Consider the following 26,743-nt stretch of genomic DNA (forward strand, 5'->3'; position numbering starts at 1 on the left):
GGGCTCTTTGCATGCCAGTCGAGTCCTTCCACACCGATCTCGACAAACCATTTCTGTATGGACCTTGCTTTGTGCACTGGGGCATTGTCATGCTGAGACAGGATAGGGCCTTCCCCAAACTGTTGCCACAAAGTTGGAAGCACAGAATCATCTAGAATCTCATTGTATGCTGTAGCGCTAAGATTTCCCTTCACCGGAACTAAGGGGCCTAGCCTGAACGATGAAAAACAGCCCCAGACCATTATTCATCCTCCACCAAACTTTACAGTTGGCACTATGAATTCAGGCAGGTAGCAATCTCCTGGCATCCGCCGAAAACAGATTTGTCCGTCGGACTGCTAGATGGTGAAGAGTGATTCATCACTCCAGAGAATGCGTTTACACTGCTCCAGAGTCCAATGGCGGTGAGCTTTACACCACTCCAGCCAATGCTTGGCATTGCGTATGGAGATCTTAGGCTTGTGTGCGGCTACTCGGCCATGGAAACCCATTTCATGAAGCTCCCGACGAACAGTTCATGTGGACTTTGCTTCCAGAGGCAGTTTGGAACTCAGTAGTGAGTGTTGCAACCGAGGACAGATAATTTTTTTCAGCACTCGGTGGTCCCGTTCTGTGAGCTTGTGTGGCCTATCACTTTGCGGCTGAGCCGTTGTTGCTCCTGGATGTTTCCACTTCACAATAAAAGCACTAACAGTTGACCGGGGCATCTCTAGCAGGGCAGAAATTTGACAAAGTGACTTGTTGGAAAGGTTGCATCCTATAACGGTGCCACGTTGAAAATCACCGAGCTCTTCATTAAGGCCATTCTACTGCCAATGTTTGTCTATGGAGATTGCATGGCTGTCTGCACGATTTCATACTCCTGTCAGAACCGGGTGATGCTAAAATAGCCGACTCCACTAATTTTAAGAGGTCGCTAGCTAGCATACACAGATATTTGCATGCTTGTGTTGCTATGGTTACACAGTACCAGAAGCTGTCAGCAGCAGTCTGTCTCTCAAAATAGACCAAAAACTACATTTTAGATACTTGCATATGAAATGTGTTCCCACATCCCTTGAATTGGTGCTGGCTGGCGCACATCGTGGCATTGTTGACTAGTTGGCTATTTTAATGTGGGATATCGTTTTCCCTGATTCACTTCCATTAATCAAAGGAGGAGTAGGATAATGGCAGCTCGGTGGCTTCAAAGGCTCTTATTGGCCTAGACATAGCATAGGCTATCCAGGGTTTATATACAGTACAGTGCCTTCAGAAAGTATTCATACACCTTAACTTATTCCACATTTTGTTGATACAGGCTGAATTAAAAATCTACACACAATATCCCATAATGACAAAGTGAAAACATGTTTTTAGAAATGTTTGCAAATTTATTGAAAATGAATTACAGAAATATCTACATAAGTATTCACACCCCTGAGTCAATCCTTTGTAAAAGCTCGGCCACTCAGGAACATTCACTGTCTTCTTGGTAAGAAACTCCAGTGTAGATTTTGCCTTGTGTTTTAGGTTATTGTACTGCTGAAAGGTGAATTCATCTCCCAGTGTCTGGTGGAAAGCAGACTGAACCAGGTTTTCCTCTAGGATTTTGCTTGTTCATTTTTAAAATCATTTTTAACGATTACATGCATACCCATAACATGATGCAACCACCACTATGCTTGAAAATATGGAGAGCATTTCTCAGTAATGTGTTGTATTGGACTTGCCCCAAACATAACACTTTGTATTCAGGACAAAAAATGAATTTATTTTCCACATTTTTTGCAGTATTACTTGAATACTGCCTTGTTGCAAACAGGATACATGTTTTGGAATATGTTCATTATTTTCACTCTGTCAATTAGGTTAGTATTGTGGAGTAACTACAATGTTGTTGATCCATTTTCAGTTGTCACTTATCACAGCCATTCAACTCTGTAACTGTTTTAAAGTCACCATTGGCCTCAACGGTTTCCTTCCTCTCCGGCAACTGAGTTAGGAAGGACGCCTATATCTTTGTATCTTTGTAGCGACTGGGTGTGTTGATAAACCATCCAAAGTGTAATTAATAAATTCACCATGCTCAAATGGATATTCAATATCTGATTTTAGGTGCCCTTCTGTGCTAGGCATTGGAAAACCTCCCAGATTTTTGTGGTTGAATCTGTATTTAAAACTCTCTACTCGACTAAAGAACCTTACAGATAATTGTATGTGTGGGGTACAGAGATGAGGTAGTCATAAAAAAATCATGTTAAACACTATTATTGCATACAGACTGAGTCCATGCAACGTATAATGGGACTTGTTAAGCAAATGTTTACTCCTGAACTTATTTAGGTGTGCCATAACAAAGGGGGGAGAGAATAAAGTAGAACATTTTGATTTATGACCCTATTGTCACGCCCTGGCCTTAGTTATCTTTGTTTTCTTTATTATTTTAGTTAGGTCAGGGTGTGACATGGGGGATGTATGTGTTTCTGTCTAGTCTAGGGTGTTTGTATTGTATAGGGGGTTTTGTAGAGTGTATGGGGTTGTGTTCAGTGTAGGTGTTTAGGTAAGTCTATGGTTGCCTAGTTTGGTTCTCAATTAGAGACAGCTGTCTATTGTTGTCTCTGATTGGGAGTCATATTTAGGCAGCCATAGGCATTAGGCAGGTTGTGGGTAATTGTCTATGTCTATGTTGCATGTGTGCACGTAGGTTTGTAGCTTCACGGTCGTTTGTTGTTTTTTGTATATTTGTAAAAGTGTTTGTTTCGTCTTTGTTATATTAAAAGAAGATGTATTCGTATCACGCTGCGCCTTGGTCCTCTCTTCCACAGAAAGATGATCGTGACACCTATGTCCTGCTGACGTGTGCACGCCCATATTTGGGCTTCCGGTCAGGACATCCTGTTCCTGTTCTCACGCCTTAGAGGGAGTGTCAAACGTATGATTTATGACCCTATGTCAGGATGATGTGCTCTAGGGAGTGCCCATATTTGGGCATCCGGTCAGGACATCCTGTTCCTGTTCTCACGCCTTAGAGTGTGAAAATATGTATAAATTGTCTTTGAAGTTGCTTGATGTCTAGGGACCTGGTTGAACTGGGTGGGGGGGGGATGAACATTTCAAAGAGGATGACCCCACACCCACCCTATTTTATTGCCCTTAGGTTTGTTGTCTATGAAACAGGAATGTCTGGGAGGGGGCATGTGTGTGTGTGTGTGTGTGTGTTAGAAACAAGGTCACTTCGCATTGTGTACATTTCAAGCTTTCAACAACAATAAAACAATGTTTCTAGGCCTAACACACTGTTGAGTTTCCTATTTAGTTGTCTTTATATGTACATGCACAGAGCTTCCAGGTGGCTCCAGCCTATGGATGTTCGATGCATGTACACCGGGGAGATTAGAACCCCAAAGAAAGATCCTAAAGGTCATTTCAGGTTTAGTGTGTAATAACTTTAGTGAAACCGCATTTCACACTATGTACAGACATAGAGAGCCAACACAAAGGTGTAACAGGGATGAATGGATATTCAATGTACAACAGTAGTCTTCTGTAACAAGCAATACGTGTTAAATATGTGTCACAGTCAATCATGACAGCCTCTTTATGAAAGGCCTTTACTTATGATTTAAACAGATTCATTTTCTACCCATCTTATTCATTAATGCTGTGGGCATACCCAGGATTTACATGCCGGACGGATTATCTACCCATGGAGGGAAAACTTACGGAGCTTTGGAGTGTGCAAGCGTCTTAGCGATCGTGAATTGGAAACGGATAATGGTCAGGGCTAACCAGGACCTATATCTGTAAGAAAGGCATAGTAAAAGACATGAATTATGAACGCTTATAAACTGTATGTACTTGATTTGTTTTTGAATGAAATAAAGATGTTTTTAAAAGCAGTATCTCACCACGTCATGAACTCTCTCGTTTTTCACTCTTAACACAGTCTGTCCCGGAGAAAAAGAATTGCGGAAAAAGCCATGTGCGCGCGTGTGTGTGCTGTAGTGTATGTGTGTGTGTTTCAAAACAAAGAAAAAGGGGCGGGGTGTGTGTTCAAAAATGCCCATGCGTCTGCGCTCAAGGCTCTCTCTCTTTACAATATCCTGCAAAACAGATGCCTACCCCCAAACAAAAAGTGTGTCGGTGTCTTACGGACACTTACGCATCATTAACCCATAGGCCTTTCAAAACCTAATTTAGCTCACCCCCCAGAGGATGGGGGGTCTAAAAAGTCAAACGGCCCAGAAATAATAGCGATGTCTAGACCGACCCCCAGGGGTTGAAACGGACATCGGACACAGCATCGAGGTGCTATATCCCGGAGGTTGTAGAATATCAAAAGGGTAATACTGTCTCGACACCCCAATCCTGTTGTTTGAACCCAATACCTTAGTAATCAAATATACAGGATATAGTCCGAAAAAACGTCACCATAATGCCCCGTAAACTAATTCCGTACTTTCTCTAGTTAGGGACACGAACGCGGAGCGAGTCTAGTGAAACATACACTTTCCCACTATGTTAGCACCGCTTTAGCTCAGCTGCAAACCTACAGGACAGCAGCCCCGAATAGTTAACGGACAAGATCATCTGTAAATCCTTCCGCTTTCTGAAGGTGAGTTCGTGAAAACGTATATATTAGATTTGGGATGCGGGGACTTGTTTGAACATTAATGATATTATTGTAATATTAAACAGGAGTTATATGTGTTTTAAACCGATGACAACAATTATTATTTTATTTACGTCAAATGCACATATTCATGTAATTTAAAAATGTATATCGTATAACTTGTTAATATTATCTAACGTTCGCAGGATATGCAACATTAAAACTTCTCACGAGTCACCATCCCGGATCCGGGAGCACCCTCATCAGTAAAAAAGCTGACTAGCATAGCCTAGCATAGCGCCACAAGTAAATACTAGCATCTAAATATCATGAAATCACAAGTCCAAGACACCAGATGAAAGATACACATCTTGTGAATCCAGCCATCATTTCCGATTTTTAAAATGTTTTACAGCGAAAACACAATATGTATTTCTATTAGCTAACCACGATAGCAAAAGACTCAACCGCATATTTTCACCATTTTTTTACCGCATAGGTAGCTATCACAAATTCAACCAAATAAAGATATAAATAGTCACTAACCAAGAAACAACTTCATCAGATGACAGTCTTATAACAGATTTATTGTATAGCATTAGTTTTGTTCGAAAAATGTGCATATTTCAGGTATAAATCATAGTTTTACATTGCAGCCACCATCACAAATCTCACCAAAGCAGCTAGAATAACTACAGAGACCAACGTGAAATACCTAAATACTCATCATAAAACATTTATGAAAAATACATGGTGTACAGCAAATGAAAGACAAACATCTTGTGAATCCAGACAATATTTCAGATTTTTTAAGTGTTTTACAGTGAAAACACAATATAGCATTATATTAGCTTACTACAATAGCCAACCAAACAACCGCATTCATTCAACGCAACGGTAGCGATAGCGAAAAAACCAGCAAAAGATATACATTTATTCACTAACCTTCACAATCTTCATCAGATGACAGTCCTATAACATCATATTACACAATACATATATGGTTTGTTCGAAAATGTGCATATTTAGCGGTACAAATCGTGGTTTTACAATGTGAATACGTAGTCAAAATGCAAAACAATTGTCCGGAGAAATCTTGGAGAGGCACCTAATCTAATCAAATAACTAATCATAAACTTTACTAAAAAATACATGTTGGACAGCAAATGAAAGATACACTAGTTCTTAATGCAACCGCTGTGTTAGATTTTTAAAAATAACTTTAGTACGACATACAGCTTACGTTATAGCGAGACAGCGCCCAAAATCAGGGCGGAAAATACGACTATACATTTGACAGAAATACAAAATAACATCATAAATGGTTCCTACTTTTGATGAGCTTCCATCAGAATGTTGTACAAGTTGTCCTTTGTCCTGAATAATCGTTGTTTGGTTGTAGAATGTCCTCTTCACCTGTCGAATTAGCAACCAAAGCTAGCCATGTGGCGCAGGAGTGTCCAACTTCACCATAACGCAAAGAAAAGAAAATGCCGAAAATCGCAATAAACTGATATATACTGATATAACTCGGTTTAAAATAACTACTTTATGATGTTTTTAACACATATATCAAATAAAATCAGAGCCGGAGATATTTAACGTCTTTACCGAAAGCTTTTCAGAACGCAATCCAGGGGTCCTTCCCGCGCCTTGCTGAACAAAGGAAACTTGGGGTCATGTCATTCCAAGAGCTCTCATTTGACCTCAGATCAAGCTATACACCCCATTCCACCTCTCACTGCCTATTGACATCTAGTGGAAGGCATATTCAGTGCATGAGATCCATAGATTTCAGGCAAATTAATAAGATGGCCCTGGAACAGAGCCCTGATTTCAGATTTTTCACTTCCTGACAGGAAGTTTTCTGCAAAATGAGTTCTGTTTTACTCACAGATATAATTCAAACGGTTTTAGAAACTAGAGAGTGTTTTCTATCCAATAGTAATAATAATATGCATATTGTACGAGCAAGAATTGAGTACGAGGCAGTTTAATTTGGGAACGATTTTTTACAAAGTGAAAATAGCGCCCCCCCTATTGACAAAAGGTTTTAAGCCAACTGCATCCCAGGGATAAATTATATGGAACCGCCTTCATTAGAATGGAATTCCGAAGAGCAACGGATGGACACAGAATTTTACGAGATATCTATATGTCAACTGTATGTATTTTTTATGATAAAATGTACACCAGACATCGAAAATCATACAACCCTGGAGGACATGATCGAAACGGAAGGGGTACCCCCGGAACATGAAGAGTAAAACATTGAATTCGGACGATTTCCCCAATCAAATGACATTTCGGAGGTCTCTGATTTGCGGTTGTTTGTGATGGGCAGAAAACATGTTAAGGACAACTCCGAGGCTGAAACAACATTCAGTCATGATATTCTAAAACAGGAAGACAACGATTTTTACAGATATTCAGAAACGGATGGACAATAATTATTATTATATTTTGTTGTTTAAATATATTTTTTAGGCAATATGTCAAATGGACGTATTCTTATAAGTTAAAATGTATCTATTTCGTATAAATACAGGTTAACATTATCTAACGTCTGTATGATACCCAGAGGCTACAGGGCATAATGGATTGGGAACCGACAGAGTTAGACGGGGATTCTCAGAAGCAAACTGCGCCCGGTCCTTTACGTAGCCCCTTCACCAATACACTATTTTCGGCGTAAGTCCCCCCCCGACTACGGAAGAGCAAATGAAACAGAGGAAATTCTGCGGGCTTGTACTGAAGACCTTAACCTAACTCCAAACACAAGCCAGCAGCCCAGGACAGATAAAACGATAATCGGTGAATCTTTCCTTCCTCATGGAACTTTTTTGAAGGGGAGTTGAATATTAGAGGTGATGTTTGTGTATATATATATATTATCTAAGAATGATTGGTATTAATTCTAGGCATTTACATGTATGTTTTTAAAAATGAAGGCTATTTATACAATGAAACATTGTTTTTATTCATACTGTTTGTAAACAATAGCTTCTGCCCCCTTAGGGTCTACTTGAACCGCTTATTAAATCAGACCTCTCAGACCAGAAAGTATACCCTTCCACTCAATGTATACCAAAGTAGCAAATATTTAACAACGTTTCAACATCAGTGTGCAGCTGCGACAACTTTAGGTAATATACTCTCTCTCTCTCTCTCTCTCTCTCTCTCTGTCTCTCTCTCTCTCTCTCTCTCTCTCTCTCTCTCTCAGGCTATGAAAAAGACAAGAGATAGGACATTGACTCCTGAGTGTTGATAGGTCTTAGATTTTATAGACAGGGTATCTGTAAAACACAATGTGACAACTATTGAAGATGCAAAAAGGGGTTTTCAGAAATATATTGGGTTGACAGATTTGTATTATTATAAAAAGTAATATAAAAATGATTAGAATCTTTAGTATTATTATGTTACATGCGAGACATACCCAGAAATGTCAGCGTAGACAACTTACAAGAATGTGTTTACCAGGCCGTGATGAAAACATTTTAAAGGAGCGTTAATTCAAACATGCAAAGATATATATTTGATACATCTACCAACGTTAAAAAGTGTTGTTACAATATCACAAATAATGTTTCTCGGACTAACACACTGTAGAGTTTCCTATTTACTAAAGAACAATCACTAAGACAAAACACAAAAAGTTGTAATACAATCAGTATACATGGCATTCTATATGGAAAACAGGTACTTTCAGGTACTTTCATTGTCTTTCATAAATGTTGTCTTTCATGTCTTTATTGTCTTTATTGTCTTTCATAAATGTTGCATTACCTGATGTTGAAACGTTGTTAAATATTTGCTACTTTGGTATACATTGAGTGGAAGGGTATACTTTCTGGTCTGAGAGGTCTGATTTAATAAGCGGTTCAAGTAGACCCTAAGGGGGCAGAAGCTATTGTTTACAAACAGTATGAATAAAAACAATGTTTCATTGTATAAATAGCCTTCATTTTTAAAAACATACATGTAAATGCCTAGAATTAATACCAATCATTCTTAGATAATATATATATATATACAAACATCACCTCTAATATTCAACTCCCCTTCAAAAAAGTTCCATGAGGAAGGAAAGATTCACCGATTATCGTTTTATCTGTCAGTTCGACAGATATATGAAATAGCATCACAAAATGGGTCCTACTTTTGGTGATCTTCCATCAGAATGTTGGACAAGGGGTCCTTTGTCCAGAACAGTCGTTGTTTGGTTTTAGAACATTGTTTTTCCCTCCTGATTTAGCAAGCACACTGGCCAAGTGGCTCGAAGCTCTCCTTTCTGAACAAAGGCACACAACGCAACACGCCTAACGTCCCGAATAAATTTCAAAAATCTAATAAAACTATATTGAAAAAACATACTTTACGATGATATGGTCACATGTATCAAATAAAATCAAAGCCGGAGATAGTAATCGCCTATAACGACAGCTATTCCGATGGCAAATCCAGGACCAACTTCGCGCCTTCCTGAAAACATAAAATGGGTGACACGTCATTCCAAGAGGACGTATTCCATCTCAGACCAAGATAATCACTCCATTTCTTCTCTCACTGCATCTTGACATCCTGGGGAAGGTGTATGACGTGCATGTATACTCATACGTGTCATGCCCATTTATAGGCAGGCCCTTGAACAGAGCATAATTTTCAGACTTTCCACTTCCTGGTCAGAAAGTGTGCTGCCAAATGAGTTCTGTTTTACTCACAGACAAAATTCTAACGGTTTTAGAAACTAGAGAGTGTTTTCTATCCAATAGTAATAATAATATGCATATTGTACGAGCAAGAATAGAGTACGAGGCCGTTTAAATTGGGCACGTTTTTCCCCCAAAGTGTAAATAGCGCCCTCTATCCTCATTTAAGGCCTTCAGTACAAGCCCGCAGAATTTCCTCTGTTTCATCTGCTCTTCCGTAGTCGGGGGGGGGGGACTTACGCCGAAAATAGTGTATTGGTGAAGGGGCTACGTAAAGGACCGGGCGCAGTTTGCTTCTGAGAATCCCTGTCTAACTCTGTCGGTTCCCAATCCATTATGCCCTGTAGCCTCTGGGTATCATACAGACGTTAGATAATGTTAACCTGTATTTATACGAAATAGATACATTTTAACTTATAAGAATACGTCCATTTGACATATTGCCTAAAAAATATATTTAAACAACAAAATATAATAATAATTATTGTCCATCCGTTTCTGAATATCTGTAAAAATCGTTGTCTTCCTGTTTTAGAATATCATGACTGAATGTTGTTTCAGCCTCGGAGTTGTCCTTAACATGTTTTCTGCCCATCACAAACAACCGCAAATCAGAGACCTCCGAAATGTCATTTGATTGGGGAAATCGTCCGAATTCAATGTTTTACTCTTCATGTTCCGGGGGTACCCCTTCCGTTTCGATCATGTCCTCCAGGGTTGTATGATTTTCGATGTCTGGTGTACATTTTATCATAAAAAATACATACAGTTGACATATAGATATCTCGTAAAATTCTGTGTCCATCCGTTGCTCTTCGGAATTCCATTCTAATGAAGGCGGTTCCATATAATTTATCCCTGGGATGCAGTTGGCTTAAAACCTTTTGTCAATAGGGGGGGCGCTATTTTCACTTTGTAAAAAATCGTTCCCAAATTAAACTGCCTCGTACTCAATTCTTGCTCGTACAATATGCATATTATTATTACTATTGGATAGAAAACACTCTCTAGTTTCTAAAACCGTTTGAATTATATCTGTGAGTAAAACAGAACTCATTTTGCAGAAAACTTCCTGTCAGGAAGTGAAAAATCTGAAATCGGGGCTCTGTTCCAGGGCCATCCTATTAATTTGCCTGAAATCTATGGATCTCATGCACTGAATATGCCTTCCACTAGATGTCATTAGGCAGTGAGAGGTGGAATGGGGTGTATAGCTTGATCTGAGGTCAAATGAGAGCTCTCGGAATGACATAACCCCAAGTTTCCTTTGTTCAGCAAGGCGCGGGAAGGACCCCTGGATTGCGTTCTGAAAAGCTTTCGGTAAAGACGTTAGATATCTCCGGCTCTGATTTTATTTGATATACGTGTTAAAAACATCATAAAGTAGTTATTTTAAACCGAGTTATATCAGTATATATCAGTTTATTGCGATTTTCGGCATTTTCTTTTCTTTGCGTTATGGTGAAGTTGGACACTCCTGCGCCACATGGCTAGCTTTGGTTGCTAATTCGACAGGTGAAGAGGACATTCTACAACCAAACAACGATTATTCTGGACAAAGGACAACTTGTACAACATTCTGATGGAAGCTCATCAAAAGTAGGAACCATTTATGATGTTATTTTGTATTTCTGTCAAATGTATAGTCGTATTTTCCGCCCTGATTTTGGGCGCTGTCTCGCTATAACGTAAGCTGTATGTCGTACTAAAGTTATTTTTAAAAATCTAACACAGCGGTTGCATTAAGAACTAGTGTATCTTTCATTTGCTGTCCAACATGTATTTTTTAGTAAAGTTTATGATTAGTTATCCTCTTGAGCCTATGGGGGGTGCTATTTCGATCTTGGAAAAATTGGTCTCCAAATTAAACTGCCTAGTACTCAATTCTTGCTCGTACAATATGCATATTATTATTATTATTGGTTAGAAAACACTCTCTAGTTTCTAAAACCGTTGGAATTTTGTCTCTGAGTGAAACAGAACTCATTCTACAGCACTTTTCCTCCCAGTGAGTGAGATTTCAGAAATCTTGGCCTCTGTTCCCAGGTCAGTTTTTAGGTCCCTGTGAATGCTATGGGGCTACAAACACTGCCTACGCCTTCCTCTAGATGTCAGTAAGTGGTGACAATTTGAATGGAGTCGATTGCGCAATCTGGGACTTTATAAAAGACCAAAGAACGGAAGTACCTTTCTTTTGTTCCCTGCGCTTGACGCACGATGGACGTCGGACTGGCCTCCTTCCAAGCTTTGGTTTAGCCAGTAATATTTCTCCGGTCATGTTTTTACTCGTTATAGGTGTTAAAGACATCATAAGGTAGTTAATTTAAACCGTTTTATAGCAATTTATATCCGTTTAGTGCGATTTTCTGGCATTTCTTTGTGACGCACTTCCAATAGTTGGACACTTTTCCAGTACATGCCGAACGTTAGTGGCCATTTCGACAGGACAAGAGGACATCTTTCGACCAAAAGACGATTAGACCGGAGAAAGGATACATTGCCCAAGATTCTGATGGAAGTTCAGCTAATAGTAAGAACTATTTATGATGATAAATCGTTGTTCTGTTGAAAAATGTTAAACGCATATGCCGCCATTTTCTTTGGGGTAGCTTCGCTTTGGCGCACCCTGTATTGCACAGTAAGGATAATTTTAAAAATGTAATTCAGCGATTGCATTAAGAACTAATTTGTCTTTCAATTGCTGTCCACCCTGTATTTTTTAGTCAAGTTTATGATTATTTATTCATTAGACTAGATCACTCTCCAAGATGGCGCCCGACTTTTTCTGGCCAGTTTGGCTACTATTCTCATTGTATAACCACGATTTTTGTGGCTAAATATGCACATTTTCGAACAAACTCTATATGTATGTTGTAATATGATGTTACAGGAGTGTCATCTGAAGAATTCTGAGAAGGTTAGTGAAAAAATTTATATATTTTGGTGGTGAGAACGTTATCGCTCTCTTTGCCTTGAATCAATGCTGGGGTAAAGTTTGCACATGTGGTATGCTAATATAACGATTTATTGTGTTTTCGCTGTAAAACACTTAGAAAATCTGAAATATTGTCTGAATTCACAAGATCTGTGTCTTTCCATTGCTGTGCGCTGTGTATTTTTAAGAAATGTTTTATGATGAGTAAATTGGTAATACACGTTGCTCTCTGTAGTAATTCTAGTCGCTTTGGGGAGATTTGTGATGGTGGCTGCAATGGCAAACTATGATTTATACCTGAAATATGCACATTTTTCTAACAAAACCTATGCTATACAATAAATATGTTATCAGACTGTCATCTGATGAGGTTTTTTCTTGGTTAGTGGCTATCAATATCTTTATTTGGTCGAATTGGTGATAGCTACTGGTGGAGAGAAAAAATGGTGGACTAAGAAAAATGGTGTCTTTTGCTAACGTGGTTAGCTAATAGATTTACATATTGTGTCTTCCCTGTAAAACATTTTAAAAATCAGAAATGATTGCTGGATTCACAAGAAGTGTACCTTTCATCTGGTGTCTTGGACTTGTGATTTAATGATATTTAGATGCTAGTATTTACTTGTGACGCTATGCTAGGCTATGCTAGTCAGCTTTTTTACTGGTGGGGGGTGCTCCCGGATCCGGGTTTGGGAGGAACTAGAAGTTATTTGATTAGATTAGGTGCCTCTCCAAGATTTCTCCAGACAATTGTTTTGCATTTTGACTACGTATTCACATTGTAAAACCACGATTTGTACCGCTAAATATGCACATTTTCGAACAAACCATATATGTATTGTGTAATATGATGTTATAGGACTGTCATCTGATGAAGATTGTGAAGGTTAGTGAATAAATGTATATCTTTTGCTGTTTTTTTCCCTATCGCTACCGTTGCGTTGAATGAATGCGGTTGTTTGGTTGGCTATTGTAGTAAGCTAATATAATGCTATATTGTGTTTTCGCTGTAAAACACTTAAAAAATCTGAAATATTGGCTGGATTCACAAGATGTTTGTCTTTCATTTGCTGTACACCATGTATTTTTCATAAATGTTTTATGATGAGTATTTAGGTATTTCACGTTGGTCTCTGTAGTTATTCTAGCTGCTTTGGTGAGATTTGTGATGGTGGCTGCAATGTAAAACTATGATTTATACCTGAAATATGCACATTTTTTGAACAAAACATATGCTATACAATAAATCTGTTATAAGACTGTCATCTGATGAAGTTGTTTCTTGGTTAGTGACTATTTATATCTTTATTTGGTCGAATTTGTGATAGCTACCTATGCGGTAAAAAAATGGTGAAAATATGCGGTTGAGTCTTTTGCTATCGTGGTTAGCTAATAGAAATACATATTGTGTTTTCGCTGTAAAACAATTTTAAAAATCGGAAATGATGGCTGGATTCACATGATGTGTATCTTTCATCTGGTGTCTTGGACTTGTGATTTCATGATATTTAGATGCTAGTATTTACTTGTGGCGCTATGCTAGGCTATGCTAGTCAGCTTTTTTACTGATGAGGGTGCTCCCGGATCCAGGATGGTGACTCGTGAGAAGTTTTAATGTTGCATATCCTGCGAACGTTAGATAATATTAACATGTTATACGATATACATTTTTAAATGACATGAATATGTGCATTTGACGTAAATAAAATATTAATTGTTGTCATCGGTTTAAAACACATATAACTCCTGTTTAATATTACAATAATATCATTAATGTTCAAACAAGTCCCCGCCTCCCAAATCTAGCCCTGACCATTATCCATTTCCAATTCACGATCGCTAAGACGCTTGCACACTCCATCAAAGCTCCGTAAGTTTTCCCTCCATGGGTAGATAATCCGTCCGGCATGTAAATCCTGGGTATGCCCACAGCATTAATGAAAAAGATGGGTAGAAAATGAATCTGTTTAAGTCATAAGTAAAGGCCTTTCATAAAGAGGCTGTCATGATTGACTGTGGCCCATATTTAACACGTATTGCTTGTTACCTAAGACTATTGTTGTACATTGAATATCCACTAGCAGATTTTTGTAGCATGCATCTCCACTATATCTGTCATGTTACTGTGGTCTTTTTAAAAGCCAATAAACGTGTGTGTAAAATGTACACTTTTGTTTCACTGTAGATTTGTTTAAGCCCACCTAGAAACACCTGATTTATCCCACAGCATTAATGAATAAGCTGTGTATAAAATTATTCTGTTTAAGTCATAAGTAAAGGCCTTTCGAAAAAGAGGCTGTCATGATTGACTGTGGCCCATATTTAACCCGTATTGCTTGTTACAGAAGACTACTGTTGTACATTGAATATCCATTCATCCCTGTTACACCTTTATGTGTTGGCTCTCTATGTCTGTACATAGTGTGAAATGCGGTTTCACTAAAGTTATTACACCCTAAACCTGAATCTGAAATGACCTTTAGGATCTTTCTTTGGGGTTCTAATCTCCCCGGTGTACATGCATCGAACATCCATAGGCTGGAGCCACCTGGAAGCTCTGTGCATGTACATATAAAGACAACTAAATAGGAAACTCAACAGTGTGTTAGGCCTAGAAACATTATTTAGATGGCTGTTTTATTGTTGTTGAAAGCTTGAAATGTACACAATGCGAAGTGACCTTGTTTCTAACACACACACACACACACACACACACACACACACACACACACACACACACACACACACACACACACACACACACACACACACACACACACACACACACACACACACACACACACACACACACACACACACATGCCCCCTCCCAGACATTCCTGTTTCATAGACAACAAACCTAAGGGCAATAAAATAGGGTGGGTGTGGGGTCATCCTCTTTGAAATGTTCATCCCCCCCCCCACCCAGTTCAACCAGGTCCCTAGACATCAAGCAACTTCAAAGACAATTTATACATATTTTCACACTCTAAGGCCTGAGAACAGGAACAGGATGTCCTGACCGGATGCCCAAATATGGGCACTCCCTAGAGCACGTCATCCTGACATAGGGTCATAAATCATACGTTTGACACTCCCTCTAAGGGTTGAGAACAGGAACAGGATGTCCTTACCGGAAGCCCAAATATGGGCGTGCACACGTCAGCAGGACATAGGGTCATAAATCAAAATTTTGACGTGTGACATCTACTTTATTCTCTCTAAGGGGTTGAATACTTATTGACTCAAGGCTTTTCAGCTTTTCATTTTTAATTCGATTTTTTTTCTTCAAGAAACACAATTCCACTTTGACATTATGGGGGCCAGTGATTTAAAATGTAAATTTATCAAATTTTATAAATGTAAATTTATAAAATTTTAAATTCAGGCTGTAACAACAAAATGTGGAAAAAGTCAAGGGGTGTGAATACTTTCTGAAGTCACTGTACGTCATTGATTTCCACATATAATTGAAAGAAATTACATTTTTATTCCATAAAGACTGTAATTGTGTCTTGTGAATATTGTAGAAAAATTATTTCAGCCATTTTCCATATTAAAAAGTGAAGTGCCACTTACAGTTTACCATGTACAGTAGGCAACAGGGAATATGTTCCTCCACTGATCTTGCCTTCTGGGATTTCCAGAAGTCTTTGTGTTTTTTAAATGCGACAAGCATACATTGTAAAATTGTAAACTGACAAAAAAAATTAAAGTTAGAACCCATTAGTTAATGTACAGCACCAACTACATAGACATCTGATAGGGTCCATTATCTGCTACCTGGACTTTTAAAAATTTAGTTATGATTATGGGTAACTTGCAATAGCTCTTGAAAAGAGAAAGCTATTAAGCACGGTACTGTTTTAATCATTTTGTGCTTGTATGAGAATGACCACCACAAATTGAACTTGAAGAAAATCTATTGGGATGGGATAGCAGTTTTATTTCAGTTATGTTTTCTGCAAACGCTATTAAACATGTATTCATCTAAACGTAATTTACAAGATGCTGCAAAGGAAAGTAAGATAGTAAGTCCAACTCTGTCCTCTGAACATAGACCTATCTTGCATGACCCATGTACTCAATGGTGACTGATACCTTCAGGGCTTTCTGAGCCGGTTCGCTGGAGCCAATCACGATGAGGCCTGGTCCTCCCATGCTGCAAAAGCTCTTCAGGTGTAGACCATCAGTGACAGGGACAGTGGATACAGCATAGTCCTGCAAACACAACAACCCTACGGCATTACAGGGACCGTGGACATAGTCTTGCAAACACACAACAAACCTACTGGATTACACAGCATAGTCCTGCAAACATGCAAGCCCTAACTAGACAGGTCCCAGTGGGAAAGGTAACCTAACCGACATTGGTTGAGAGTCTTAGAGATTCCGACTGCCACAGGCCACTGGTTGGTTGAGAGTCTGAGGTCACCAGAGCCCCAGGCCACTGGCCCCTCCCCTCAGTCTGTAGAAACCTAACCTAGCAGGCGTAAATTAAACTCTTGACATTAGATCCTCTATATACTGGTCTCGACGAGAAGAAACTGTCGGGAGGTTCTCTCCTGCACTGTTCAACCAATCCAGTAAATGTGGAGGAGGAGGACTTTTTGGGGACTTGGCAGAGGCTAGTTTTTACTGGGAGCTGTGTTTTTCTCTGGCCTCGCATGCCAGACACTCTTATACGGCCGCCTGGCTGCTGCTCAGACAGAGATTGATGATGTTGAGTGTCATCCTGCTCTGTTCTGTCTCATCTACCCCATGGTTCTAGTTCTAGTTTAGAGCTCCCTGTTCCATGGTTCGTTTCTGGAGAACCAGACTACTGCTACTGCTCAGAGAGCGACTGATCATGTGGTGTCATCCTACTTTGGTCTGTCATACCATATCTACCCCATGGTAACAGGGGTTCTGGTGGGCTGTTAATTAGCTTCTGGAGTATGTTGTGTTGTGGCATGGGTTGGAATCCCAGGTTCACTGCGGCAGGAATGGACATGTTATATGAAGCGTCAATTCACTCCGTTTTGTCATCTGACCGATATCTGCCCCTGTTTCTCTGGCCTGGTCCATATTAAGTGTGTCATGACTTACCTGGACCACCTATTGAGGTGTTAAATGAGGTGAAAGGGAGACTGCAGTGCCACTTTAACAGTAGGCCTAGATCAAAGCAAATCGATCCTCTCTGAAGGAACAGCATTTGCTGACAGTCGGAATGTTTGTTTTACCACTATCCACTGAGTTTTTAAACTACCACGTGCAACATGTTTCAACGCGCCAATAAATCAGTACTTTTTAGGTTCAAATGAACAGTAAAATAGAACAACACCCTATTGACAACTCACAATTCATGACAATCACTGGATTAGGTTGCACAAAAACATTTTGAACCATGCATTCCTGCTTGGACATGTTAGATGAACAACTTATTTTTTGAGTTTCCTACCATCTCAGTTGTCTAGTATACAGTCTAAAGCACTGCAAATTACTTTATAAGGTGAATGATAAAAAATATCTGAACATAGACCTATCTTGCATGACCCATGTACTCAATGGTGACTGATACCTTCAGGGCTTTCTGAGACGGCTCGCTGGAGCCAATCACGATGAGGCCTGGTCCTCCCATGCTGCAAAAGCACTGCAAATTACTTTATAAGGTGAATGATAAAAATATATTGCGTCTCGCCGGAAAACAAAATAGTGTGACCAAATGATGGGCTGGTGCCACCAACTGAAAAAGTTGCTCACACTAATCTGGAGCCCTGTCAAGGGGTGTGATATAAAAAGAAATGCTGCATTGTAATGTGTTCTTCTGCCAGTTTGGTTGCTGGGAAGAGAATCATGCGATAGGATGTTATGCAGAAAAATATGTTGGTAGTACAAGGCCATGTACAGGTAACTGCTAAGACAGGTGCCGCTCCAGTTTTCCATCAAGAAAACACCAAATTATGGAATATCTTGTGAAAGAATGGTATCACATCCTTCCAAGTGAGTTCTAGACACTATGTTGAATCTATGCCAAGGTACATTGAAGCTGTTCTAGCTCGTGTTGGCCCAATGCCCTATTAAGACACTTTGTTGATGTTTCCTGTATTTTTGTGCACATGAAAGTCAGTGATGTTTACTATAGGTTACTGAAGCAATACAAATGTGATGTGGCTAAAATATGGCTGAAAAGAAAGGGCATTTAGTTGACTGAAATGGCCTACTGTTTTTGTCATTTTGATTCAGTAGCTTGAACCCCCCCCCAAAAAGGTTTGAAAACCCTATTGATAACCCCATTAGATCCTATTGATTACCCCATTAGATCCTATTGATTACCCCATTAGATCCTATTGATAACCCCATTAGATCCTATTGATAACCCCATTAGATCCTATTGATAACCCCATTAGATCCTATTGATTACCCCATTAGATCCTATTGATTACCCCATTAGATCCTATTGATTACCCCATTAGATCCTATTGATAACCCCATTAGATCCTATTGATAACCCCATTAGATCCTATTGATAACCCCATTAGATCCTATTGATAACCCCATTAGATCCTATTGATAACCCCATTAGATTTCTGCCCAAAGTTTAGGAAAAAAACCTAAAAGTGAAAATAATTCATGATGGGTTTTTTATTTTAGTTAGTTTCTCTAAGATAATAGTTTCAGTATAGTTTTAGATTTTCAAGGTTTGTTAATTCATAGTTTTTTTTCATGATTCGTTTTCGCATTAGTTTACTATCATAACCTTGATTCTCTGGTCTACCTATATACAAGTTACAATCACGAAGAAATACAGAATTTTAAGGTATGGGAGCAGACACAAAGGCCTACTGGGGGTATCAGGCATGAATCAATTGCCTTAGGTGTCTGGTTTATGAGATAGCTTACCGTAAAGGACATCCGGTTGTTCATAAATATGTGGGGATAACTCATAAATTATGTGCAAAATATGATATGGACAGTGTTTTTGTATGAGTCTAAATTTGGCCTACAGGAATGAGGTGAAATCTAGTTCTTTGTTTAAACCGTGTGGTGATACGGAATTAAAATGTGTATATCCTTTGCGTGGTGGATAGCCTTTTTTCGACCCCGACACAAAGTAATTCATTAATAGTGACTTTGTACTATAAAATGTTTCGCAACTTGCGAGGTGATATTTTGATGTCTGATAGCGGATTTATGTTCTCCAAGGCATACTTTAAGTGGCGCGGAATGTTTTTTCAATATTCAATGAGTGTACAACACATTAGGAACACCTGCTCTTTCCATGACATAGACTGACCAGGTGATTCCAGGTGAAAGCTATGATCCAATATTGATGTCACTTGTCAAATCCACTTCAATCAGTGTAGATGAAGGGGAGGAGACAGGTTAAAGAAGGACTTTTAAGCATTGAGACATGGATGGTGCATGTGTGCCATTCAAAGGGTGAATGGGCAAGACAAAATATTTAAGTGCCTTTGAATGGGATATGGTAGTAGGTGCCAGGCGCACCGGTTTGAGTGTGTCAAGAACTGCAACACTGATGGGTTTTTCACACTCAACAGTTTCCCGTGTGTATTAAGAATGAGAAAGGGAACAGGAATGGGGATACCTAGTCAGTTGCACAACTGAATGCATAAAACTGAAATGTGTCTTCAACATTTAACCAACTCCTCTGAATGGTCCACCACCCAAAGGACATCCAGCCAACTTGACACAACTGTAGGAAGCATTGGAGTCAACATGGGCCAGCATCCCTATGGAACTCTTTCGACAACTTGTAGAGTTCATGCTGTGATGAATTGAGGCTGTTCTGAGGGCAAAAAGGGGTGCAACTCAATATTAGGAAGGTGTTCCTTATGTTTTGTACACAGTGTAGATCTTATTGCAAGAATACATATAAATAACTTTAGTAACTTTAGTACTGCAAGTTATACATGCCTTTTATCTCATAGGTCCTAGGAGTCTGAGGGCTAGAAGTCTGAGGGCTCCTTCTGATTTGACCAACATGACTGATAGATTTCTTGATTGTTTATAGGTAAATAAAGGTAGATTCTGAAAGGCAGAATGTGCAAAATCACTTTCCCTTCCACTTCTGATCGTTGGCAATGATGGATTTGGTATCCCATGGGCTGATGCTAACTATAAACAGGTTTACCACAATAACAGCTGGTGGTATACTGACAGGGGGTACATGGTATGCTCCAGGCATGGGGTTTGAGAACATATACCAAGGATGGGCACCATCAGAATATTGTGCTGGAGCTAGCACAGCTTGACCTGGGGCCAGCTGAGGTGGAGCTAGCACAGCTTGACCTGGGGCTAGCGGTTGAGGTGGAGTTAGCACAGCTTGACCTGGGGCTAGCGGTTGAGGTGGAGCTAGCACAGCTTGACCTGGGGCTAGCGGTTGAGGTGGAGCTAGTGTAGCTTGACCTGGGGCTAGCGGTTGAGGTTGAGCTAGTGTAGCTTGACCTGGGGCTAGCGGTTGAGGTTGAGCTAGTGTAGCTTGACCTGGGGCTAGCGGTTGAGGTGGAGCTAGTGTAGCTTGACCTGGGGCTAGCTGAGGTGGAGCTAGCACAGCTTGACCTGGGGCTAGTGGTTGAGGTGGCGCTAGCACAGCTTAACCTGGGGCTAGTGGTTGAGGTGGAGCTAGCACGGCTTGACCAGGGGCTATCTGAGGTTAAGAAAGGGCTAGCGTAACATGACCAGGGGCTAGCAGAGGTAGAGGGGGATCTAGCTCATAGGGGTTTTCTAGTTTGGGCAAAAGACCGTCCTCTCTCCTCCATGGCCCGGAGACCAATAAGTGGTAGAGGAGTGCGTCAATTCGTTAGTATGCAAAAGGAAGAGTGTTCTCCCCTCCTCGATAGCCACCTTTTCATCAAGGATACTCATGTACATCCTAGCGCAGAAAAGTTTTTAAATCTGCCACACCTCCTTTGAATCAGCTTTTGTTTTGTCAGAGGAGAAAAACGTGCACACGTTTGACAAACGCCCATCCCCATGTTCACTCTCCTCGATTAACTTGACCTTTTTCAAAAGGAGGTGAGAGAGGACGCAGGAGGTGATCCATTGGAGGGAGAAGTTCAAATAGAGCTACAACTTCCACACAGGAGTATCAGAGGAACCATTAATTACTTTGTCAAGTTTAGTTCAGCCATGGTTCTATAGTCAAAAACACATTGAAAAAAAGGAAACTTGACCAAACAAATAATGAAACCCGGAAGTACAAAGGGAGACTCAACACATACGTTTTAATAGGGCGATGAGGACGCGCCCATATTCAGCACCGCTGAATGGACAGCGCTTCTCCCGCATCTCCACTCATTGAGACAGGTATAGCGGAGCTCTGTGGTGCTGAAATGGAAAGCGCCTCTGTCCAGTTGGCAATGGCTATTTCCCATTTGAGGGTATTTTGACATTATAAGCACAGATCAATACAGTCCTCATTCCTTTATGAAGCGGCAGTTTAGCCCAAACAGTGACTCAGAAAAGATAGCAGCAGGCAAATGTCCTCCCCTGAGCTTATCGTGAGACACATGATAACCCGTCATATCCCATGGACAATCCTAGAGTTGTGTTCAGCAGAGAGAGAAGTTTTGAGTGAAGATTCTTTACAATGTTAACTGCCCTACTTGTAATATATGTTCATTAATTTACAGGGAGATGGCAAATACCCCTTCAAATTAGTGGATTTCGGCGATTTCAGCCACACCCGTTGCCGACAGGTGCATAAAATCGAGCACACATTAATGCAATCTCCATAGATAAACATTTGCAGTAGAATGGCCTTACTGAAGAGTTAATTGACTTTCAACGTGGCATTGACTTTCAACGTGGCACCGTCATAGGATTCCACCTTTCCAACAAGTCAGTTCGTCAAATTTCTGCTCTGCTAGCGCTGCCCCGGTCAACTGTAAGTGCTGTTATAGTGGAAACGTCTAGGAGCAACAACGGCTCAGTCGCAAAGTGGTAGGCCACACAAGCTCACAGAACGGGACAGCCAAGTGCTGAAACGTGTACAAATTGTCTGTCCTTGGTTGCAACGCTCAATACCGAGTTCCAAATTGCCTCTGGAAGCAACGTCAGCATAGGAACTGTTCATCGGGAGTTTCATGAAATGGGTTTCCATGGCCGAGCAGCTGCACACAAGCCTAAGATCCCCATGCACAATGCCAAGCGTCGGCTGGAGTGGTGTAAACGCGTTCTCTGGAGTGATGAATCACGGTTCACTATCTGGCATTCCGACGGCTGAATCATGGTTTGGCTGATGCCAGGAGAACACTACCTGCCCCAATGCATAGTGCCAACTGTAAAGTTTGGTGGAGGAGGAAAACCATGTTTTTCATGGTTCGGGCTAGGCCCCTTAGTTCCCGTGAAGGGAAATCTTAGCGCTACCACATACAATGATATTCTAGAGGATTCTGCGCTTCCAACTTTGTGACAACAGTTTGGCGAAGGCCCTTTCCTGTTTCAGCATGATAATGCCCTAGTGCACAAAGCGAGGTCCATAAAGAAATGGTTTGTCGAGATCCGTGTGGAAGAACTTGACTAGCTGCACAGAGCCCTGACCTCAACCCCATCAAACACCTTTGGGATGAATTGGAACGCCGACTGAGAGCCAGGCCTAATCACCCAATATCAATGCCAGACCTCACTAATGCTCTTGTGGCTGAATAGAAGAAAGTCCCTGCAGCAATGTTACAATATCTAATGGAAAACCTTCGAATATCAGTGGAGGGTGCTATAGCAGCAAATGGGGGACTAACTCCATATTACTGCCCATGATTTTGGAATGAGATGTTCAAAGAGCAGGTGTCAACATACTTTTGGCCTGAAGATACAGTATAAAGTGTTATGATCTTTTTTTTTTTTTTTTTTTTTTTTTTTTTTTTTTTGGGGGGGGTGGATCAGCTTAATATTGCGGAAAGAATGTTGCTTCCAATGTAATTGTCTGCATCATTTCCAATCCCCCATATTTTTTTGGGTAAATATATATATCCATTCACGTATGCATACATATACACATATATACATACACATACCTACATAGACATACATACTTTTTTAAAGAGTATACCTTTATTATTATTCCCCGCAAACCCTACCACCGATCCCCCAATTGGAGTAAACTGATAAACATTTCTGTTTTTACCTTCAATTTATACATCTTATACACATTTTACAGACACAGTCTACTTTATAATAGTTCTCTCTTGTTTGTTCTTAGTCCTTCCTCTATTTCTGTTGTCCATCCAGTTTGATTTCCACTTGTAACTGTGCTATTTCACAATAGCTCCGCACCTATACACATTTCACAGATCCCGTATGCCCTACATTGTTTATCTTGTTATTAGTCCCACCCTTCAGCTCCACTCAACCTTTCCCATCTATCTTCCAACATCATCCATTTCGGATTTTTATTTGCCATATATTTTTCAACTGTGCTGTGATGCTTCACAAAAGATTTGAATCTTCCTATTCTCATAGCTTCCACGGATTGTAAATTAAAAATAAACATTTTTGCTAAAATAATTATTATATTATTGATTGATTGACTATGGCTTTTCAAATCCCCCAGTATTGCTATCTGTAGCGTTAGTTCTACGCAAATGTTGCAATTCTTCAACCATTCCTGGACCTGTGACCAAAAACGAGCTACATGCGGACAATACCAAAATAAATGGTCTAATGACTCTGCCTCCTCACAGCAGAATCTACAGAGCTGGGAAGATTGTATCCCCCATATATATAACATTCTATTAGTTGCAAGAATTTTGTACAATAATTTAAATTGAAAAATTCGAAGTTTTGAATCCGGCGTTGTTTTGCGTATCAATTCATAAACCATGTGCCATGGAATGGGTACATCGAAAATCTCTTCCCAACTATTTTGCAATTTATATGGCACAGCTGTAAGTTTTTTGGTCCTTAAATGAAATTGGTATATGTTTTTATTTATCACACTTTTCTTTAACCATTTATGTTCTTTAATATAAGGCCGACATACAAGTTCCTTACTTTTATCCCCTTCCACCTGCCTCTTCCATTTTTGTGGTAATGCCGCAATTAATTGGTTGTAATTTTGGGTAGAGCAGACATTTCCATATGTCTGTGTTAGCTGCATGTGTGACATTACTCCACCAGTCCTATTTATGATATCATTCACAAAAATTATACCTTTTTTAAACATTTCTTCGATAAATACAGTTTTTTTATCAATTACTATATTTGAATTTAACCACAAGATTTGTTGTACTATTTGTTCCGTCCTTTCAGGTGGATTAAACTGAAATTGCAACCAACTTTCTAAGGCTTGTTTAAAAAATAAAGATATTTTGGAAATTATTTCCTTTTCAAGCAACCGAAAGTGAGCAGGTGTAATCTGAATAAAGGGAAAAAGGCCCTTCTTGAACATAGGATGAGACATTCGTACCAATCTACTAGAGAACCAGTTTGGATTTAAGTATAACTTTTGTATGACTGATGCCTTTAGTGAGAGGTCTAATGCTTTAATATTTAATAATTTCTGCCCTCCGAATTCATATTCGTTATATAAATAGGCCCTTTTAATTTTATCTGGCTTGCCGTTCCAAATAAAATTGAATATTTTTTGTTCATATAATTTAAAAAGCAGGTCACTAGGTGTAGGCAAAACCATAAGCAAATAGGTAAACTGTGATATGATTAAAGAGTTAATCAGGGTGATTTTCCCACAAATAGACAGGTATTTTCCTTTCCATGGTAGCAAGATCTTATCTATTTTTGCTAACTTTCTATAAAAATTTATTGGAGTGAGATCATTTCTTTCTTTTGGGATTTGTATACCGAGTATGTCCACATCACCGTCAGACCATTTAATTGGTAAACTACATGGCAATGTAAAATGTGTATTTTTTAGTGATCCAATACGTAATATGGTACATTTATCATAATTTGGTTTTAATCCAGAGAGGATAGCAAATGTATCTAGATCCTCTAAGAGGCCGTGGAGAGTTTCTAGTTGTGGTTTTAAAAGAAAACATGAATCATCAGCGTACAATGACACCTTAGTTTTTAGGCCCTGGATTTCTAATCCCTTAATATTAATGTTTGATCTAATTTTAACAGCTAACATTTCGATGGCAATAATAAATAGATATGCCGATAGTGGACAACCTTGTTTTACTCCTCTAGATAGTTTAAAACTTTCTGAGATGTAGCCATTATTTACTATTTTACACCTAGGGTTACTATACATAATTTTTACCCATTTTATAAGAGATTCCCCAAAATTGAAATATTCTAGGCATTTATATATAAACTCCAGTCGTACTTTATCAAAAGCCTTTTCAAAATCAGCTATGAAAACCAGGCCTGGTGTCCCCGATATTTCATAGTGTTCCATTGTTTCCAGTACTTGCCTTATATTATCTCCAATGTATCGTCCATGTAAAAAACCTGTCTGATTAGGATGAATAATATCTGACAAAACTTTTTTTATTCTATGCGCCAAGCATTTTGCTAGGATTTTTGCATCACAACACTGAAGTGTAAGAGGTCTCCAATTTTTTAAATGGACTGGATCTTTATATATACCACTTGGGTCCTGTTTCAGTAATAATGATATCACACCTTCTTGTTGCGTGTCTGATAATCTATCATTTATATAGGAGTGGTTAAAACAAGCTAATAATGGTCCTTTGAGTATATCAAAAAAATGTTTGTATACTTCCACTGGTATGCCATCCAGTCCTGGAGTTTTCCCATCCTTAAAGGCCCCAATTGCATCAAGTAGTTCCTCCTCTGTAATTAGGCCTTCACATGAGTCTTTCTGTACAGATGTTAATTTTACATTATTAATAGGAAAAAAATCCATACAATTAGTTTCAGTTAGTGGAGATGGAGGAGCCTGAAACGAAAATATATTCTTAAAGTACTTTACTTCCTCTTTCAAAATATCATTTGGTGAATCATGCGTGACTCCATCATTTGTAACAAGTTTTAATACGTTTTTTTTGGTAGCATTTCTATATTGACGATTGAAAAAGAATTTGGTGCATTTTTCCCCATATTCCATCCAGTTCGCTTTATTTTTGTAATATATTACACTGGATCTTTCTTGAATAAGTTCCTCCATTTCTTTTTGTTTTTCCTCTAACTTATTCTGTGCCTCTATGGTACCGTTTTTATTGTTATCTAACTGTACTGTTAGTCCTTCAATTTCCTTTGTTAATATGGACTCTTTTGATCGAAATTGCTTTTGTTTTATAGATGAGTACTGAATTGCATGGCCTCTAAAGGCACACTTAAAAGTGTCCCATACAATATGGGGATCTGCTGTACCTATGTTATGTCTAAAAAAGTCAGTTATAAATTCTTCTGTCCTAGTTCTAAACAATTTATCATCTAGTAGGCTTTGATTAAATTTCCAATATCCTCGCCCACGTGGAAATTCTGTAAGAGTAATATATATGCCAATTATGTGATGGTCCGACCGCATTCTGTCCCCTATCAAACACTTTTTAACTTTTGGTGCCAGAGAGAATG

The 26,743-nt window shown here is 39.3% G+C and overlaps 1 protein-coding gene across 1 annotated transcript in view; it reads right to left on the minus strand.

Annotated features, from left to right (window-relative positions):
* Nucleotides 1-26,743, minus strand: part of LOC120051900 (N(G),N(G)-dimethylarginine dimethylaminohydrolase 1-like) — a 137,888-nt gene that overhangs the window by 14,503 nt on the left and 96,642 nt on the right. Inside the window, exon 4 of the mRNA XM_038998787.1 lies at nt 16,343-16,462. Coding sequence (XP_038854715.1) covers nt 16,343-16,462 — 120 coding nt within the window. The remainder of the gene's footprint in view (nt 1-16,342; nt 16,463-26,743) is intronic.

Source organism: Salvelinus namaycush, chromosome 8 (assembly GCF_016432855.1).
Source record: "Salvelinus namaycush isolate Seneca chromosome 8, SaNama_1.0, whole genome shotgun sequence".
In the NCBI taxonomy this organism is placed as follows: domain Eukaryota; kingdom Metazoa; phylum Chordata; class Actinopteri; order Salmoniformes; family Salmonidae; genus Salvelinus; species Salvelinus namaycush.